The sequence below is a fragment of the Xiphophorus couchianus genome, chromosome 7 (assembly GCF_001444195.1).
Source record: "Xiphophorus couchianus chromosome 7, X_couchianus-1.0, whole genome shotgun sequence".
NCBI classification, from domain to species: Eukaryota; Metazoa; Chordata; class Actinopteri; order Cyprinodontiformes; family Poeciliidae; genus Xiphophorus; species Xiphophorus couchianus.
In genome coordinates, this window is record NC_040234.1 from 19437775 (window position 1) to 19457830 (window position 20056).

The following is a 20056-nucleotide window of genomic DNA, read 5'->3' on the forward strand; positions in this document are numbered from 1 at the left end:
AGTAGACCAGAGAGCTAGTTTGCTTAAAAGATGACCAATCAATAAATGTAACTATGAGATACTGTAAATCATATGTTTGTTTTCCGCCTAAACATGATTACACTACGAAGGAAGATAAAAACAGTAAAGCAGATTCTAAGTAATCTTTATTATTACTGGTCATTTAGGTACAGGGAAAAAAAAAATATTTTTGTCATATCCCAGATACCACCATTAGAGACTGATCCATAAAGCTGGAGACAGAACCAGACCCAGGTAAAACACTCCAATTCATACACAACATTTGAGAACAAAGCATGTGATTTACTGTGTGATTTACCTAAATATGAAGGTGGTTATTCTCACATTTGAGAATTTTTTTTTTCAAATACACATTGAAAAAAAAATTCACATCCACAGTGGCTAAATACTGAAAAGCATTTTAAAAAATCTGTGCACCTGAGTCTGGTTGTATTAACTTTATCTCTATGAGTCCTGCCTCCCTTATAATTAACTCTGCTTTGGACCACGATACCTAGAAACATTTTGAGGCACGGCAGATGGAAAACAAACAAACAAACAAAAAAACAGGATAAATTTATGAGAAAATGTTGAAAAAGAAATCCATGTAATGCCCACACCATCTCTCCTACCAAGAGTCGCCATAAAAAAAGTAATAAAAAATATAGAAAGAAAAAAATAGCTTGTTGCAACTGCCTCAAAAGTGACCCAAGTATCACCGCCTTAAATTAAGGGTGTTCACACAACACGTGGAAAGTCAGCATGCTCACAGTTACTCACATACAGATATGAATGTTTTCTTAGAATATGTATCTGTCATCACAGCTTGGAAAAAATTACACTGATACACAACAAATGCACTATAATACCTGGAACCATAATATCAGCCAGTGGAAAAAGAAACATATGTTTCCCTCTGTAACATCATAAAACCTTCCCACTGATGCGGTTGACTGTATTCCTCTGTAAGTGGTGGTGGTGGTTAATAATATTTTCCTACAGATAAACATTTGCATTCCTCAAACACCGCACATACTCACTCACATTCTCTCTCGTGCCTATTACACACTAATAACCTAATGAGATTTGAGACTTTTAAGTTAGAGACTGAATGAACAACTGGGTTAGTACTACATATCTATGAACCTACACAGAGAGCAGTGAACCCCAGATAAGTACAAAATACTCCAGATCATCCTCAGTTGGCAATTACGTCAACATAGTTACACTAGACTATATGTAATCATTGCTCGGCAGCGTATAAAAATAAAAGAAGTTGCTCTGGTGCATAATCTTAAACATCTGCATTGGTGTTTAGAAGTCTCTATGCAAACAGAGGAAACTGTTTTCGGCACATTTTTTTATGAGTTCGGCTGGCTCAGTTGTTATATATTGGACTATAATTAGTGTGTCATCTATTATACTACCAGCAGCAGCTTCTCTGTGATGCTGGCTAGCTTTATGGCCAGCCTGAGCAATGCATATCTGGAATCATGTGGAAACAAGATCATATCACACAACTTCAAACTATTTCAAAATATATTATAGCGATTTCTATTTTTTAGCTTCTGGGGGATTTGTTGATGTTGGAGTCCCATTGTCTGTCTGAATTTGCTGCTTTCTACATTTGTCACTATCTGATTTTTTTTACAACAGGATCGTACTTATGCCACCAGAGACTCGATACTAACACAACAACAACCAAGGGCCCCCTTTTTCACAAGTAAACAATGAAAGTAAGAATATAGGAATTGCTGGACATATCCTGAAGGCAATGTGTGAGGAGTTTAATCATCGATCAAATTAACTCCACCAGCAATGAGATAAGCATCTTGACTGATCAGACGGGAGTATTATTAAGTTTTCCTTTCTATTTTTTTATTTATTTATTTTTTAGTTTTGATTAAATAAAATTGCATTTTCTGGAATGGTACTTATTTTATTCTTTTGTGACTAGACTAAGGAGTGAAGATTTTTTGCCCATTTGGTCAGCTAGAGAATAGCACTTTTGCCCCTTTTTATCTTTGTAAAACAACATTTAGGTCTTGTTTTATATTATAGACACATGTAAAATGGAAGTACACCCTCTTTCACTTCAACACATTTATATACCAGAACTTAGTCCCCCCCAAAAAATGAGGTTATTTCCAGGTCTTAGGGAATTGAGCAAGTATGAATTGGAACTACCACGGTTTCGCCATGCTTGCCTAAAAATGTATCAAATGAAAATATTTAACATGATGTAATTGGCTTTGTTCAGACTAGAACAGAAACACGTTTGTACTGCTGTTAAATCAATAAAATGCATTGTTTTATTATAGGTATAACAATGTTACTGTACATTTACATATTAATAATTGAATTTTATATACGAGAAACAGTCCAAAATAAACAGCCTCAAAATTCAGGAGAGGCTTTGTAATCTTACTGCATAGGAAAATTATGTCGATCTAACCTCGCAAGCTTAGTTGCGGAAAAGTTTTTTGTTAAGAGTACACTACACTGTCTGTGTTTTTCATGCCTGAAAATACCTACAAACAACCAAATTTCACCATCTTGTAAGAGGGGAAGCAGGGTAAGAGCCTTCTTTCAGCCAGCTGTCTGGCAGTGTGTGGTACCACATGGGGGACGGTCAGCACAGCGTTTCATACTTTCCTCTGCATCTTAGTAAAATGATTTTAAACCTATGAGTGGTAAAACTAAACATTTTTCTGTTTTTTAAACTCCACTTTTTTAAAACTTCTATACACCTTGACACTGATAACTGGTTCATGCCTATTAAACTAAAACGGGACGTATTGCACTGTCCTTCTCAAGTAAATCTTATAGTTGAAAGAGGATGTACTTACTTTTTACAACAATATGTTTTTTCAAGTTTTCTAGTACATCTGGCAACATCTTACATATTTAACACGGTTCTCAATCTGCCACAAAAATAACAAATCTTAAATTTCAGTTGATGCGACATGACAAAGATTGAGTCATCAGAAATTGATTTCAGTTGTAGCCACTGAATATGTTACTATCAGTACACCTGATCCTGAATGAGCAGGACCCCTCAAATACTGAGTAGTGTGATGGCAAAAAGCCCCATGGAATGGATACATCATGAAAAAACAGAAATGAAACATAAATAAAAAGATCCACAGTGTAGCAGATCTTAGAAATGCATGACTTCATCCAGGGCTATCACAGCTCTGTTTATATGGCCAAAGTCCTTGTTAGGATACAGTATTGAGGGGGAAGAGAGGAGAAGGACATAAATAGGCAAGAGGAACAGAGTATCAACAAAGGAACGTGGCCCTTCTTTCACAGCCTCTGTGTGAAGTTTTCAGGAAATACTCCTTTAGTGGCATTTTCTTTGTTCTGCTGCCAATCGTCCTGCTTCAGTCCCATCAGCCAGCCGTCATCCTACAGGAAGAAACAGGACAAATAAATGACACAGTTGCTTTAGTGCTTGTGGAATGTTAATACATATGCAGGGCCAGTAGCTCTTTATTTGAGCTACTTTTCCAGTTTGGAAAAATCATCTATCTTAAACCTTAAATAAAAAACAGTGACACTGAATTTGCATTTTCCCTATAAGTATTCTGTCACACAATGACAACAGCTATTTTAGTGGTGTTAGTATAAGGTTGCAATGATTTATTGGTGTAGGTGGTGGGATTCCTTTGCTATTTTAGAGATAATGAGGTCACGTACCTGTTCATCTGGATTGTCAAAGGTGACTACTAGAACCACATCACCAGCCTTCATCTCCAGTTCATCTGTGTCATTGGCAGCATAATCATGCATCACCTGGACCTTTTTTTATCACAAAGGTTGATATTAATGAGCTTTTTAAATGTATCTGTTTATTACATTCTCAGCTATACAGTCTTTGTATTTTATTTTTTGTGTGTGTTACCTTGAATAAGAAGCCAGGAGGCATGTCTGTAGTCTCTGATGATTCTTGTGTTGATTCTGCTGCTGTGGTCGGAGTCTGCGGAGTCTGCAGGTGTGACACAAAGGGAGGCAAGAATTACTGACAAGGCAAATAAAACTAGGCACTTTTTGATCTTATTTTTACATAGAATGGAGAAATGGTGTGGTCAGTAGAAAGACTTTTGTGTCCCTCAAACACTTTTTATTATTTACGCATTTGTTTTACAGTTTTTAAAGCTAGAACCACAAACCTAATGTATTTTGTTGGGATTTTTATTAAAATGACCAGTGCAAAGTAGTGCATACCATGACATAATATGCTCAGTAAAAAAGAATGAAAAACAGCTTAGAAAATCTGAAAAGTGGATTTGTTGTCAACCCACTCTGATTTCTAGTTCAACTTGTCCAAATCTGTTAAAGAAATGGCAAAGACTTCTCTCTCGAGATGTGTAAAGTTGCTTCAGATATACATCACACAAGAGATAGGACTCAATTTGGAACTTACTCCCAGTAAGCTTAAAGTCTCTAACCAACTTCAAAATGTAAAAAGAAAAAAAACTATGGCTATGTCAAAAACAGAAGTGAATCTAGAGTAAAAGTTTAATTTTTTACTGTCATGTTACTTTCTTTACTTGTATGCATTTTCATATGTTGTCAATATCATTTTTTTTAGTATTATTTTAAGTGATCATTACAATTTTACTTCCTAATAGTTTCTAGATATACTGTTTATAAAAGAGACAAGTGCTGCAAATGATGAGCTCACACTTTAAGCACCATGATGCAATCATTGGACTGCTGTTTTATTCAGTTTGTCTATGTTAATGTGTGTCTGTCCCTGTCAAATGTAGCTAATAAATTAAATTAAACATTTTCTATAAATCTAACAGCAACATTTATACTCTATACTCAGATTCAGCCCTCTTAACACACCTCCTCTGTTGCTGCTTCTTCTGGTTCAGGTTCAGCAGCTGATGCTGAAGAATCTCCCTGAAGCCAGAAAATCAAGAAGCATTAGGGGATTTCAAATGAAGAGAAGGAGTAGGCCATGAAAGAAGAGGAAATAATGAAAGGGTGAAGACGTAAACGAAACAAGAACAGACAAAAACACGAGTCAAAAAGTCTATAAACTAAAATCCACCACAGGAAGTAAGATAAAATAAGTTGCATGATTCATTTTAAAATGCTACTGCATACCAACACTGTTTATTGGCAAAAGAAATCAACTGTTCACTTGAAAACATATGTCTCTTTTTTTCTATTTCAGCCTAACCTCTCCAACCTTGGTTGATGCATCTACACCCCTGGTCCAGATGCATCCTAAATTATTCCAACATGTATTTACAAAATACATTTACTTAGTTTTTGCATGCTCAATTCTCCTTGTTAATGGTTGATGCATCCACTGTTTTCGTCCAGATGCATCTCTCCATTTTTATGTCCTCAGTTACCTGACCCTCTTTTTCATCCAGCTCGGGAGCAGCTGGAGTGTTGTCCTCTTCAACCACATCAGGCGGAGCCTCATCAGCAGGTGTTTCAGCTGCAGCTGGCTCCTCTTTGACAGGCTGCTCTACATCGTCACCCCATTCCTCCTGGGCTTCTTGTACTGTATCGTAGTGAGCTGCCTGGCTCCCATCGTTCTCCCATCCCTCCTGCGATGCAGTCACAGAGTCGTAGCGAACAGGTTGGGTCCCATCATCACCCCAGCCCTCTGAGGCTGCTGCTATGGGATCATAGCGGATGGGTTGTGTACCATCATCACCCCAGGCCTCTGTAGCAGCAGCAACAGGGTCATAGTGCTTCTGAGTTTCTTCTTCCTGTGCGTCAGCATCCTCCGGCTGAAGGGTAAGGGTCAGGTTTCAAGTGGTCAGAAGAAAAGAACATATATTTTTTTTCTATACACAATGAAGGCTGTTAAATATCAGATGGATATTAAATATTAAAGTAAGTTCGGGATAATTAATGATATTTTCCATGAGTTTGCAGGAAAAAGTACAGCTTAATTTGTTAAATAAAACTTAGCTTTACCAATTGCAAGAATTTTTACAGAACCCCTCAGGGCATGTGGGTAAAAATAATAATAGCAAAAGAAAAAAAAAAAAAAATATATATATATATATATATATATATATATATATATATATATATATATATACGTATATCTTCATGCACACCAGATATTATAAATATAAAATGGCTGCATAACTTTATGAAAATATGAATCTGATAATGTCATCTAAAAACTCAAAGAAGGCAAGGTAAGTTATATCTCTCATCAAATTTAACATTATTCTCTCATGTGTATCAAATACAAAAAACCAACATATTTTTTACCCATGTCCACTTAGGGCTTCCGTAGATTTTATTCAAAAGTCAGGGTTAAACCCTCTGTTCAATGATGACTGCAGTATCAATATTATTCAACCCCATGAAAAGATTTCTATATATAGATAACATTGTCTTAAATTGTTCATTGCAAACAGCTTGAAGTTTACATATTTTACCAATAAAGCAAATGAAGGTTGAATAATTTTAGATGCAACTGTACAAAGAAAAATGTAGGAGCAAGATTTGATATAAAAGGGGTTCAAAAGGGTTGGGTTATTGCTGTGTTTCCAAAAAAGTTGCATACTGTGGTAAATGCATAATTTGTCCTCAAAGTTAAATATTTTCCCACAGTTTAAACATATTATTTGTATATTAGCAGGGAAAAGATGATGCATATGTATTGGTTAAATGTAAAATTTGATAAAAAACGTTTTGTCTACTCAATTCATTCAAAATAGGAAGAAAACCAACAAAGTAAACTCTACCCTTTTGCATTCTTGTAAATTAAAAGAATATAAAGCTGGAAATTTCGCACCTTTTGCTCATTTCACACAGATTTAAAACTTTTTGGAAACATGATTGTATATATTCATTGTCAAAAGAGGAGATTAGTCTATAAAAACAATCAAACAGTAAGTAATGAGGTTAATACTTTACATACTTAAAATCTTAAAAAGCATTATTATTAATAATTTACAATAGAATAAATTGCACAAAAAACTTTTCAATTTATCTGCATTACTTTAATGTAGAACAAATTAGTTTTGCAATTTTTGATTGCAGCAGATATAAAGATACCCATATTAGGTTACAAGAACTTAACATAAAGTATTAACCTTTACAGACATTGTTCAGTTATAACCAAAGGTTGAGGAAAAACAGGTAGGGCAGCAGTAACAAGCAGAAATGCAAAACAAAAGTATTGTTTCACCTCCAAAACAAATGCTGAATGTTTGCGTTGCAGGTGTGGTCTTAGTGCCTTTGTATAACCAGAACATTTCTGAAAAGAGCTTGCTCTATCTTTAGTTCTGATATACAAGTGCACAATGATTTTTGAGACACATCTCTTTTTACAGTGGCAGAATTTTAAAAAAGGGATTAGTTGATGGTCACATGGTCTACCAACACACAAGGCTTGGGGAAGCTGCTTATGAATTCTTAACAAGAAATTTGGAAGACTGTGAGCAACTTCACTAAGCATTTATAAAAAAAAAATAATAATAATAATTAAATCCATGTGCGTTACATGTGAGCATGAAGGTCACATGTAAGTGTTACATGTTTAGTTATAAAAACATGTGAACACACAAGGATATGAAGGAAAACCAAAGAAAGGAGGGAATTCAGTTACAAATTCTTTCAGACCACACAGATAAATAACTACATCTTTTTATATTGAAGTAAACATGAGATGTCTGAGTTTTAGTCTCTTATACGTTCTGTATTTTATCTTCATGCTGTAAAATCTGAACATGAAATGTGAAACTGCACAGCGAGTCACCCATTTTACTGCTAGTCAGTATTCTGTCAATTTGAAACTGAATTGACTTGAGCACATTCCCAAGTTCAATTTGTGTTGTAAAACAATTTCTTCAGTGTTTTATTACAACATTGAACACTGCAGACAAAGACAACACTCACACAGATTTGGGAAAAAAACAAGTGAGACCAAAACGTTGAATTTTTATATATATATATATATATATATATATATATATATATATATATTAAAAGGAACAATGCAAAAGAAAGACAATGGAAAAGTTATGGGTGTGACTTGTGAATGGGTTCACAAAGTTAATTAACTCATTGCTACTTCATACATACATCTTCAGATCTTTATATTTATTAAAAGTAAGTAACAATTTTGAGCACATTCTATTTTTTCTTTAGAACATTTGCACCTTTTATGCTGTACTTACCCATGAGTCCCAGTTAGCTGGCTGTGGAAAATAAAGAGAGACAACGTGAACATGAAAGTATAATTTTTCATAACTTCTGTTGAATTTAATGTAAAACTTCCACAACAGGACCCATGCTCTGAAACTACAAGCCCAGCACAGCACTAGATTTAAGAAGAAGAGAAGAAAATAATTTAGGGAGCTCTAAATCATGGAGGATTAATCATTGCACACATAAAAAAGGGTTTGTACAAAATGTGCCAGCGACAAAGCCTTCTGGAACGTCACACAATAATCCTGACATTCAGAGTACACCTTTTGACTGGTTCTGTTTTCCTTTATTGTTATTATGATGATGATGATCATTATTTTTCTGAAGCTTTAATTTGCAAATTGAGTTTCTTGTTAAGCTGAAGCAATTACTGTGTTCTATTCAGCGTAAATCATTGCAGTGGAACAGCTTTGTTTCACCCAAAATGGCAACAGTCTGCACTATCTGTCATGGAAAATGTAAAGTTTCTGAACAGAGGCTTGATACAAACAATCAAAACTGAAACATTTTCTTTATGTCTATTTAATCTGCACATGATTTCCACACCTCAAAACATTAATTAAGATAATCTGCATTTTTTCTGGGAGAAAATCTCAATCAAAATCCCTTACATTAATCCCTAAAATGATCATCTATAAATATAAATAACCAGTACCTATTGGTTACGATACTGTCATATTAGATTCGTCTAGTACTAAAGAGAAAGAAATTACATTACAGCAGGGTTACGGTCTGGAGTTCATGCCGAATGTGATCCGTAGATATAGTGCCAAAGCAGAAAGAAGTGGTCACTAGAAGCCAGTCTATAAAGATCGTCATGCCATCATCCACCTCAGGTTTAGTTGTTTTGGAAAGAAACAGAGCAGGCAAAACCTCGAACTGTGCCAAGCTTACCAAGCAATTTCATATTCTTTCAGATCTGTCAAGCTAATTCAGTATATTTTAGGTCAACCAACATTTGCACAATAAGTAGAGCATTTAATATGTCACCAAAAGTTTCATATTTATTTGGCTGACATCTTTAATCGAAACAGCAATGTGACAGTGGATAAGTCCATTCATAAATACTGTAAAATAAACTGCAGGGGAATCTGAGCAGAACATGAAATCTCTTGTGAAGACTGGCACATTTTACGGTGGAGGTCTCTATGATCACTATGTTCATGCCATGAATGGTCCACCTGAGAGACTGTGGAGACTTTAGCTGCTTCACTGAAAGACTCCAGGTCCATATCCAACAGGTTGTTGACTGCAGGACTGTCAAACTGACAATGACAGGAACAGGAGCACTCATTGGCTAACTGGGCTTAAAGTTCAACGATTTAGGGAAATAGAATAGAATAGAATAGAATAGAATAGAATAGAATAGAATATGTTTTTGGGAGGCCGGGAATTAATGGTTAGCACTTCTGTCCTGGAAAAGAGGGAAATTAAAGTGCTGGTTTACAGTTTATTGAGAGCTGCTACTCACTTACCTCTGTAGGAGAGGTGACATTGATATCAGGAGTTGCTGCAGCATCAAACAGGCTGATGATGTTCTCAGTTTTTAGTTCCTTAGATGGGGTTACCTTAGGTGGTGGAGGCACTGCTGGTCTTAACTAGAATTTAGAAGAAAAAAGAGCACTTTTAAATTCCCCTGTAGGATGTCGGTTTGTTAGGTCTATAAACTCCCAAACTCAAATAACATTTCTCCTCGCTCGTTTCTCTTCAATTAATAAATCACTACATAAGTTCATGTACCACATTACAACAGGAGACTTTGCTATTTGAACTTTTATTCAACAATTTCAACATTCTATGGTTTGGGCAACCTTTTGCTGCCTCTTTTTCCTTTTTATCCCATGTTCTTTTTTAATTTCTTGATCACTGACACAGAAACAGTTTTTTTATCATGATCTGCAAGGATGAACACAATTGAAAACAAAAAAAAATCTACATTATTTGCCCTTTATAAACAGCAATATTTTACGGAAAGAAATACTTAAGGCCCAACTCTTTCAACTCTGAGAAAGAAACATCTGCGGAAATTCACCTTGGATGGGGATTTGGGGATTGGAGGTGGTCCTCCTGGTCTGAGAGTGTGGTTAGAGTCCTCTCTATCACTAAGAATAAAGGACATGAAAAAGATAATAAGAAAGTATAGATGTTGTAGTGGCAAACAGCTGCTCAGCAACAAGAAAGAAACTATTGAACAGCTTTCAAAAGTTAAACCGACTTGAGGAAGATAACAGGGCATGCTCTACAAGAGTCCAAGCAGAACATGTCACTGTAAAAGCTGTCATGCAAGAAAAGTGAGCATCCGTTCCTGCTGTCCATCTCCTACCATGCAAGCAGACTTAGTCCTCTAGTAAATCCTTATATGTGAGCAGTGTGAGACGCATTTGCTGTTGTAGGGAAAATATTCTGCCGCTGACAAACACAAACTCCAAGCTTCAGGTAATCAAAGAGCCGAGCATACACTTGCACATCACTGCTGCAACAGGCAACATTGTCCAATCGTCATTTCAAAATGCCAGCCAAGATACATTTTTGAAAAACCTGTTGCTATAACACTTGAACAGCAACTGCTGAGGAGATTATTTGCTATATACAAGTTGACAGTTGCTCCCATCCACTTGATGTTAGTCAAAGTTAACAACACAAGTAAAAAATAAACCTAGAAACGTCTCAAAGTAAACAAATCTCTTATTGTAGTAGCGTAATAAAACAGAGAGCTAGATGCTTATTTTTCGTTGTTTGAGATACATTAGCAGATCTGATAATGTTATAAAATATTTAGCGTGAGGCGTTTCCAATGTAATAGTTTGTCCCAGTTGCTGAGGAGTGTTCCTCACACACACCTTTAGGTGAAGATTTGCCAACACCATGGAATCATTTATTTTCAGTTTTATTATTTAATAACCTCCAAGGCCCATTTGGGGAAAGAGGCAACATCTTGTGGATTTATTATTGTGGACTTTTCTTGCCTGTTGTGGCATCAAATAAACATGTGCAGGTTTTGCTCTGCTCCTTTTCAGCTCCAGCTCCAAGCACTCAACTTTCTCATTGTGTGAAATCATTACCACAATCAAGCATTGGTTTCCCTGATATTATCCACATCTGCAGACTGACTGACATACACCAGCTGTACAGACAGGTCAGGTTAGAAGGACAGACAAACATTGTGTCACCGCTGTTACCACAACTATTGCCAGTTACCTCCTGCTTGGTCCTGACGATGCTGTGCCAAGGTCACTAGTCGCTCTGAAAGGGGAAGTTAAGGTAAGGGGGTTTCTGGGTTATTGCTTGATTTTCCTTTCTTTGCAGAGCTAGATGTATTTATTAATGTTATCTTTTTTTTTTTCATGATAAACCAAAATAAAATTCAGGTGTCAGTTGATACATATTGCAAGACAGGAGATTCTCAAGAACTCATTGCACATTAATCATGTAATAACCTCATTATCCATACACATTGGTCAAACAAGCAACAAGGTCTAAAGAAACTGATTTATATGACACAAACCCTTAATTATTGTGCTGGGTAAAAGACCAGCCAGAGATTTTCATCTATCAAGGGTCAGGAATACAAAATCAGAGTTATACCATCCTGAAAATGATTATTCTGATATGTTTTTCAAAATGAGTTGAGCAAATCTAAATTAAGCAAAATAGCTCTCAGGCATAATCTAAACTGCTTGTATTACATTAACACTTGTTTGGCTTTGTTTTTGTTTATTGAAGTCTTTTTAAAAAATGCATGCTGGCAGTATACTATACTTCTTAGCTTTCCACAAACCTTCTCATTTTGTTTTATCTTTGTTAATAAATGAGGCCACAGAAGAATCTGTTTTTCATACTTGAGCTTTGACTTAAACTCATCTAGAGGTCACCAGTTTATTTGCTAGAAATAGGGCCAACTTGAACCAATATTTCCTGACACTGAGGTCAAGCACACAGTTAATAGAGGGTGTATTTTCTTTTGATCCTTGTAGACTCTTTCATGATTGTTGCTCATCAAACCCCCTAGAAGGCATTTAGGAGTTTTATTAAAGTACGAGAAACCAACCTGGTTGTGTCGCTATTCTCCAATTTCTCCAACACATCATACAAATCCTGATCCAACTGCAAATATATGAGAGAACGAAATGTGAACTGTGACATCCAACACAAATTTCATAATTTCAACGTCTTTTGCCTCATGTGACACCAGTATTACTATGTTGTGCCTGTTCTCTTCTCTTTTGTATATCTAACAATGTACTGCCAAGTGTAACACATTTCATTTCCTTGCATAGTTTTTATTGTTCATTAGACACTATTTACACATCTCGTGTTAAGGTAAAAGAATAAAACCTGCAGACTCTTTAACATGTATAGATCAACTGATACGAGACTGTTTCTGTCTCACGTAGTCAACATTTTCCATTACCTACCACCTGATATACTGTGTCAGTAATCTAATCCACTCCCATATCCACCCTCAGCCCTGTCTGTACTGGAGGTCTGCGGAAGGGTCTTACCCGACTGATTTCCTTATGAAACTTCTCCTCAAAGCCCGCCAAACTCTGGAAGGTGCTGACATAAAATCCAACACGACTGGAGAAAGCAGAGAGAAAAAGATATCATTGTCACTGCCGAACCCAATGTGGGTAACTGTAGCATTAATATTAGGTTGGTATCTTAGTGAGCAAATAAACCAATCTAAAGAGGCACTTATATGCAGAAAGATTACACACCTGTTCCAGAGTGAAGGTAACTCTTCTTGCAAATCAAGATTAATCTCCTCAAACACCTTCTGGGCTCTCTCCAACTCTTCCTCAGCCTGAAATGCACAAACAAGCAAGCAAACACCCACGTTGTTGGCTCAGGTGTGTTAACTTAATTACGTTTTTTCACTCATGCTGCATCCCTGGCTGCCAAGTAAACAGTCTTAGCTTTTCAAATTTATTTTCATGTATTAAATATATTTTCTTTTATTATTTTGAAGTGCTACCTGCTGTAGTCTCAAACTAGGTTGTGGTTGTAACATGACAATGTAAAAAAAAATGTCATGGATTATGAAAACTATTGCACCACATTTCTTCCATGACGTTCATAAGAGGGTTTTTCAAATCTCAATAATACAGCTGCAATACAACTCTGATTCCTCATTATGTATCTGTTGACATAGGAGTGGATACAGAGACAACAGACAGTGAGGTGAAATGTTCACAATACGTTTTAACTGCATGTTACATAATCCTGGAAATGTCAATAACAAGAAGTGCTGCACCCAACCAGATGTTAAACTGGTGGCTGCAACTTTCCATCCACTACTCATGCACACAGTCATACTAGCTAACAGTTCATGTGATTTTTAAAAAAGAAATTATACAAAGACAATATGCACTCATTATTCAATGGAGAATTTATCTAGCATTTTTAAATGTTTAATAGTAAATCAAGTTAATTCCAACCATTCCAACTGTCTGATATCAGTATTTGTATAAGGACTCCTTCATTGTGATTTAGCATATTTTGGCTTTATTTAGTTTAGCAAAAATAAAAAATAAAAAAACAACAATATTGAGATATTATTACACTGATTTCTTTATAAAGTAATCTCACTGTCCATAAACACTCTACGGAGTACCTGACTCTTTGAGAGACTGGTCTGAGCAAGGTTGTGTGCAGACAAGATACCCTGAGCCCAGCCTGGAGTGGCTCTTTCCAACAAGGTGGACGGCTAAAAAAATAGAAACATATTTACATATTAGCCTATGTTCATTTTATTTGCAGCCTATGTTGAAACACATAAATAAATTACATTTACCTTTGTAATTTTAATGCCTCCGTCTTTTTTCTTAGTCTTATGTGTAGCAGCATAGTTATGTCTGGCACTGTCGTAATCCACCAGCTTCCTGTCTCTCTTTGCAATGCGAGCCTGAAAGAAAGAAGAAAAGAAAAAAAGAAACCACAGAAAAATAAGTCTTGAGCTGCAGACAGAACTTTCATAACGTTTTACTCTTTACTTAGATCTCAGTTTAGTAAAATATGCATAGCCTGCTTTATCTATAATACTCTGGGTTTATGAATTACATTCAAATCAATCCAGGGTGCCAGTGGATCGGCAACTAATGCAACTAATCCTGGGTTGAGGTCATGAATTCACAGCTTACCTTAATATCAGGGAACTGACCCAGGTAGGTATCCATGGAGATCAGAGCGTGATCAACCAACTTCTGATGGTAATCAGTCCAAAGCACATCACAGTCCTGCGTGATGGATTAACATGCACAGTCATTAACAATAACAGAAGGCATGCCGTTAGAATCTAATATCAGTGTTACACATTTACAAAGTCATGAGGAGCGGCATGGTCAGTCTTTGTTTTTGTTATAATGATTTTTTTGTGGTTTTAAAATGCTAAAAAGAACTACGGTACATTGTAAAAATAACTTAATTTTTCACAAATTCTTCTGCCTCTCTGCTGTTTATATAGGTCAGTCTTCAAAGAGGCGTTGTTGATCCCTGTTGTATTTGCTTTCAATATTTTTATGTAAAACACACAATTATTTATTTCCTCTATCATTTTAAACCAAACATGTATTGCAACATTATATCATGACGAATTCAGAGAATTGTGCTAATGTAAATAATACTTTCCTCTTGAAGTGCAGGCATGGTTAAGGTATCCAAACATTCCTAGAGCTGCTCTTAAACCTCCTGTTATGTTCGTTTCTGAGGTACAGCAATAATGTTCGTGGGTCAATTTGACCCGTAGAGTGTTTAATCATGCAATAGTGTCAGAAACCAAAAAACTTCTCCAAAACATTTTTGTATCTGACTATTAACTCCAATATTAACCATTTCAATCAATATTTGTGCAAAGATGTTTTTTTTATTTCTCACAAATAAAGAATCAATGACGACAGCTTACTCATTTACTGATTTGGACATAAAAATGGAATTTAAATTTTTTATGTCCACTGAAAAAACCTAGACACAAAACAAACAATAATTTCCTTGAAGTTGATCTTTTGTAAAAAAAAAAAATATATATATATATATATTACATTTAGATTTTTTTTTTTCAATGGGTGATCTTTATAATTGAACTTGAGACACATATACTGTTCTGGGTAAAATTGACCTGCTGATTAAAATCAATACAAATGAGTCATGCAGAGAGTATTTCTGTTTTCCTCCCACTTCTGCTGAGTGTCCACTCAGTGTGGGTAGAGTTTGCCCATGGGAACAGAAAAGGTTCCCGTCAAAAGTTGTATGAACACCTACTTTATCGCAGTTTCCTACTGAAGTAAAGAGAATAGTGAGAAAGTGGGCTTTTGTGCGTGCATGTCTGTGTGTTGTGTTTGTGTGTGTGTGTGGTGAAATATGGTTCATAGCTGCAAGGAAACATATAGAATTGGACATTTTTTTAGTTTTTTTACCCTTCAATTTGACTGCCGGGTCAAATTGACCCAAACAGTATCTATGTACTATGTAGGGGAGGTTGCAAATTTTTTAAAATGAATAAATTTTCAATTTATATGTACAGCAGAGTGCACCTATTAAGACAAATAGAAAAAGTTTCATGCAAAAAAAATACTTCCAACTATTAAAAAAAAATATTATCTTTAATACGGGTCAATTTGACCCACAACATAACAGGAGGGTTACACACATTAGAAAGTTATCAGTCTTTATTCCACCAAGAAAAACACATTGCACACTGCACCTTGTACAAATTTAAATTGAACAAAAATGTCAAACATCAGATTTCATTGAACCATCTAATCCACCCTGACAATGTTTCAACCACTTTTAGTGTCCAAATTGTTTCCTCCTGTGTTGTTTAGATAAAAAGCATATTTCCTTCTTTGTGTTTTAACTAAGGGGTGAATAAAAGTCAAGCTGCAGCTATGTTGCTCTGCAAAAAGATCAAAAAGTGGACACCCCTTTTATTTTTCGGATATAAATATTTCTAATAGTGCTGTTTAAAGTCAGTGCCAGTCCAGATTATTCTAAAATATATTGTAGTGTTGCTGCTACATTTTACATGTTTCATTGCTTGATCTTTTTTTCTCTCACGGATTTAGTATTGCAATATTGTAAATGTTGTAAAAATGATTCATAGAATATTATGCTGCTAAATAAATAAAACTAAAATGAATGTCCAATGTATTTCAAGCCATCTACTCCTCTGCTTTACACTGGTTTTTGCAGCTGTTGCTAGCCAGAATCTTTGAAGTAGCCAGCATGATAGATTTTTCACACCTAGTCAGCTAATATTAGTTCTGACCTCTGAGTGAAAAGAAATTCATTCCCTCATGCGGACACAAAGACCACTGTGGTGTACTTCAGCACAATAAAAAATATTTTCTGACCTCCAGAACAGAATCCACTTCATTCTTGCCATACCAGTCTGGCTCATACATGTCACCTAGACATGCCTGTAGATTCTTGGAGGACTCGTGCATAGCTAAAACACATGAACAAAAAGCAAATAAGCTGAAGTGATTTTCAATGATGGTCAGACTTGCTTGACTTTGATGGATGTGACCGTACCTCTAACTGCCTCAAGGTATGCTCTTAGGTCCCTCTGGAGTTTGCTGCCTTCAGTCTGAGGGTGAGGTTTAACATAAGTCCATAGTTATGCAGCTAAACTGTGTGTTACAGCTGTTTAACTAATATTACACTGATTTATTCAGTAACTTGAACATTTAATGAAGTGTATGGCATGTAGGCTCACATATTGTTTGTTGAAGTTGATGACCCACTCCTCAAAAGCAGCGTCTTTGGTCTCATCTGCTTTGCCAAGCTTCTGTAGAACCTGTCAAACAAAGAAATGAGTGATCAAAACCAGGGACATGCTAATATTGGATGGATCAGTACACATAACATTGAGAGAGCAGGTAACAATCACAAACCTCGATGCATTTTAATTGGATTTTATGTGATTGAAAACACAAAGCAGCATATACTGTAACTGCAGAGTGGATACAATATGACAGATATTTTCTAAACACTTGTGAGCGCACAAGAATTGATTATGATGGCTTGTCAACTTTTTCTGTAATTACAGCTGCAAATTCTCTGAAGTATGTCTACACAAGCTTCGCACATACAGTACAGAGAGGGAACATTTTCCCCATTGCTTTTTGATGAATAGGTCAACCTCAGTCAGATTGGATGAAGAGTGTCTGCAAATAGAGATGTTTTTAAGTTTTGTGCGTGTTTTCCAATTTGAAATATGTTTGGGATTTGACATCTCCACTGCATAATGCAACCACAGTATGCCACAGAGGAGATGGTGGGTGATGTGCAGTTTGTTTTCTGCCATGTATAACACTTTGCTTGTTGGCTGAAATGTTTTGCTCTTTTCTGACCCAAGAAATGTATTTACTTGCTTAGTATGTCAACTTCATGACTTTGTGGAAAATTGCAAATGGGTATTCTACTGGCTTCTTTTGAAAATTGAATTCAAAAGAATTCAAAGAAGAATTCAAAAGGTAGATTCATATGGAGCATTGTAATGTTTACTTTTTTTCCAACATAATCTACTACATGAACTACAGGTCACTGCTGCTCCTCCAGAGATTTCATGGAGCAGTTGGTTGTTTCTGATTAACGTTCTCCTTGCCAGAAATGTTGGCCTTGTGTATCACCATTCTTAATATATTTGCATTTATGTCATACCATTTTAGTTTAATAAATGCATCTGTGTTCGATGATTAATTTGCTCAATGATGTTCTCTAAAAAAATCTCTGATGCCACAAATTGACTTTGTTTACTAATTGAGTGGGTGCATTTGGTTACTGGATTTTATTAGCTGTAGTCATAGGGCTGAATATAAATGCATGTCACAGTTTTCAGAGGCATTTTTTCCCCCTTAAAACAACTTTTTGTAATTCACAGTTGAGCAGTAATACCATAATACATTAGCATTTGCTGTTTTGTGGCAACATGCAAATATGTTAATAAAGATTTACTATTTTTGCAAGGCATATGACAGTGAAGGACATGAAGACACATAATAAACACTCAATTACATTAAACGGGAAAATATGAAGTCATCCTGCAAAAATGACTTTTTGGAACGTCTGCCCTGATCCTATTAAGACATGTGTTTTGGATGACAAACAGCGCCACCTCGCATTCATTCTCCGCAACGTGCAGGTGCTTGAAAGCACAGGCCTATTATATGTCACTTCCTGTAGAAAGCGTAAGTGTGTAATGCTGAAATGATACATATTGTGCTCGAGTGGAGCTTAAATGAGAAAAATCCACTCGTTTAGCTGTTTGTATACAACCGGTTTTTTTATTTATTTAAAAATACTAGGCATATAAAGCTAAAATATGCGTGAGCCTATACTGAGGTGCACTTTATAATCAATTTGCACGTGTCCATCGGTAGAGTATTTAAGGAAAGGGCATATAAATGAGCAACCACAAACACATTATCCTTGCTCTTATTATGATGTCGTGATGCGACACTGCGCCTCAGCGGAGGATGCGGCAGCGCTGCTCCGAGGCGCGTAAAAGGCCTAACCACCATAATTCCCCATGTATTTTTTAAAAACAGGCAGATGGCGGGGCACATATTACCTTTTCCTGGGCTCTGGTGAGCTTTTTCTGAACGTTGCTGGCCACTTTCCCAGCTGTCAGCCCCTTCCCCAAATTCAGCTCAGCCATCTTGCAGTGCAGATCAGTCTTTGGATGCAGGAGGGAAGGAAATTGATCGTTTGGACCGCTACGGCGACCGCTGAGGCAAATGCATCAATGTCCAAATAGGAAAAAGACGATGACAAATGCAAATTAGAGATGTTTTTTTTTTTCTTCTATATAATAATGATGATGTCTGTGGGCAAAGCGTGATTGTAGCCTGTTCTCTGTAGTGTTGGGCTGTTGTACGTGTGCGCGCGTCCCTGACAGAGGAGGAGGATGCTGAGCGATGATCTTAAAGGTACAGATACTCTCGCTTTTCCTCTTGTCTGCACGGAAAAACTGAACACCTATGTAAACGTACGTAAAATACAAACAGACGAGGAAAATTCGTGAATTATGTTTTTACTTTTACAAAAACTGAAGCGGAGGCTGGGAGGAATTAATTTCCTTTCAAAATCTAAAGTGAACATGAACTGTTTTTATCAGTTTTTTAACGGTAGTAGTGAGGCATTACCGCTTGAGTCAGCTATTAATATTATATAACATGAAGGATCATGACAGGCTTTTTTTTCTAAAGTAGGCTATCTCTAAAGAGCAACTCATCTGTTAAATGAATCAGTTATTTAAATTCCCTAAAACATATTTTTTAAAAGCTATTCAAGTTTAGCTGTATAAAATGTGTGTTTTTTTAAGAAAAAGCACAGATTATGAAGAATTTCAATTCGATCAGAATATATTTAAAGTGTAACTGAAAATATACACAATACACCTGTAAAATATTCTATGATTTATATATGTTTTATATTCTGCTAACGTCCAGTCGTTTCATTTATTTTTTTATTTTCGTTTTCACAACGTTCTTGCATCAGGTTGATAATAATTAAGACTGATGTCTCGGCAGCTCAAGAATAAAAAGCTGCTTCAGCACCACACGAGCTGACAGCTCCGCTTTCTTATCAAGCAGCACTTTGAACCCCTCCTGTCTTTTCTAATAGGGTCCGTATTGAAGCAAGTTCTACAAAACAACAGGTTTGATCTTGTTCAAAATGTGCCTGGCTTCCAAACAAGTAGCGAACTTTTCTCCAGGAGGGGGCGCTACCAGCACATCACTTATTTTCTCCAACCTTTAATTTATTGTGGGGTAGAAAAAAACAGAACGAGCAGTGTGATCAGACAGAGCATAAAGAGTAAACAAATACAATAAACAAAAGTCCACAATCT

General features: G+C 36.0%; 1 protein-coding gene across 6 annotated transcripts; it reads right to left on the bottom strand.

The window, feature by feature from the left end:
* Positions 1 to 128: 128 nt before the first annotated feature.
* Positions 129 to 19104, bottom strand: bin1a (bridging integrator 1a). Of its 6 annotated transcripts, none has more exons than XR_003596220.1 (20): positions 18776 to 19104; positions 16919 to 16999; positions 16735 to 16789; positions 16554 to 16648; positions 14346 to 14441; positions 14000 to 14110; positions 13820 to 13912; positions 12924 to 13009; positions 12708 to 12783; positions 12254 to 12309; positions 11404 to 11448; positions 10238 to 10307; positions 9681 to 9803; positions 9387 to 9470; positions 8175 to 8195; positions 5376 to 5762; positions 4858 to 4914; positions 3908 to 4001; positions 3703 to 3804; positions 129 to 3411 (listed from the first exon to the last, which is right to left on the bottom strand). XR_003596220.1 is itself a non-coding variant. In XM_028023134.1 (20 exons), the coding sequence occupies exons 1-20, from the start codon at positions 18860 to 18862 to the stop codon at positions 3310 to 3312; spliced, it is 1911 nt and encodes a 636-aa protein (XP_027878935.1). In that variant the 5' UTR covers positions 18863 to 19103; the 3' UTR covers positions 129 to 3309. The 6 variants fall into 6 exon arrangements, 5 of the variants coding, with proteins under 5 accessions (XP_027878935.1, XP_027878936.1, XP_027878937.1 ...); XM_028023134.1 differs by having other exon boundaries at positions 3908 to 3991; positions 18776 to 19103; XM_028023135.1 differs by lacking the exon at positions 11404 to 11448 and having other exon boundaries at positions 3908 to 3991.
* Positions 19105 to 20056: the final 952 nt, after the last annotated feature.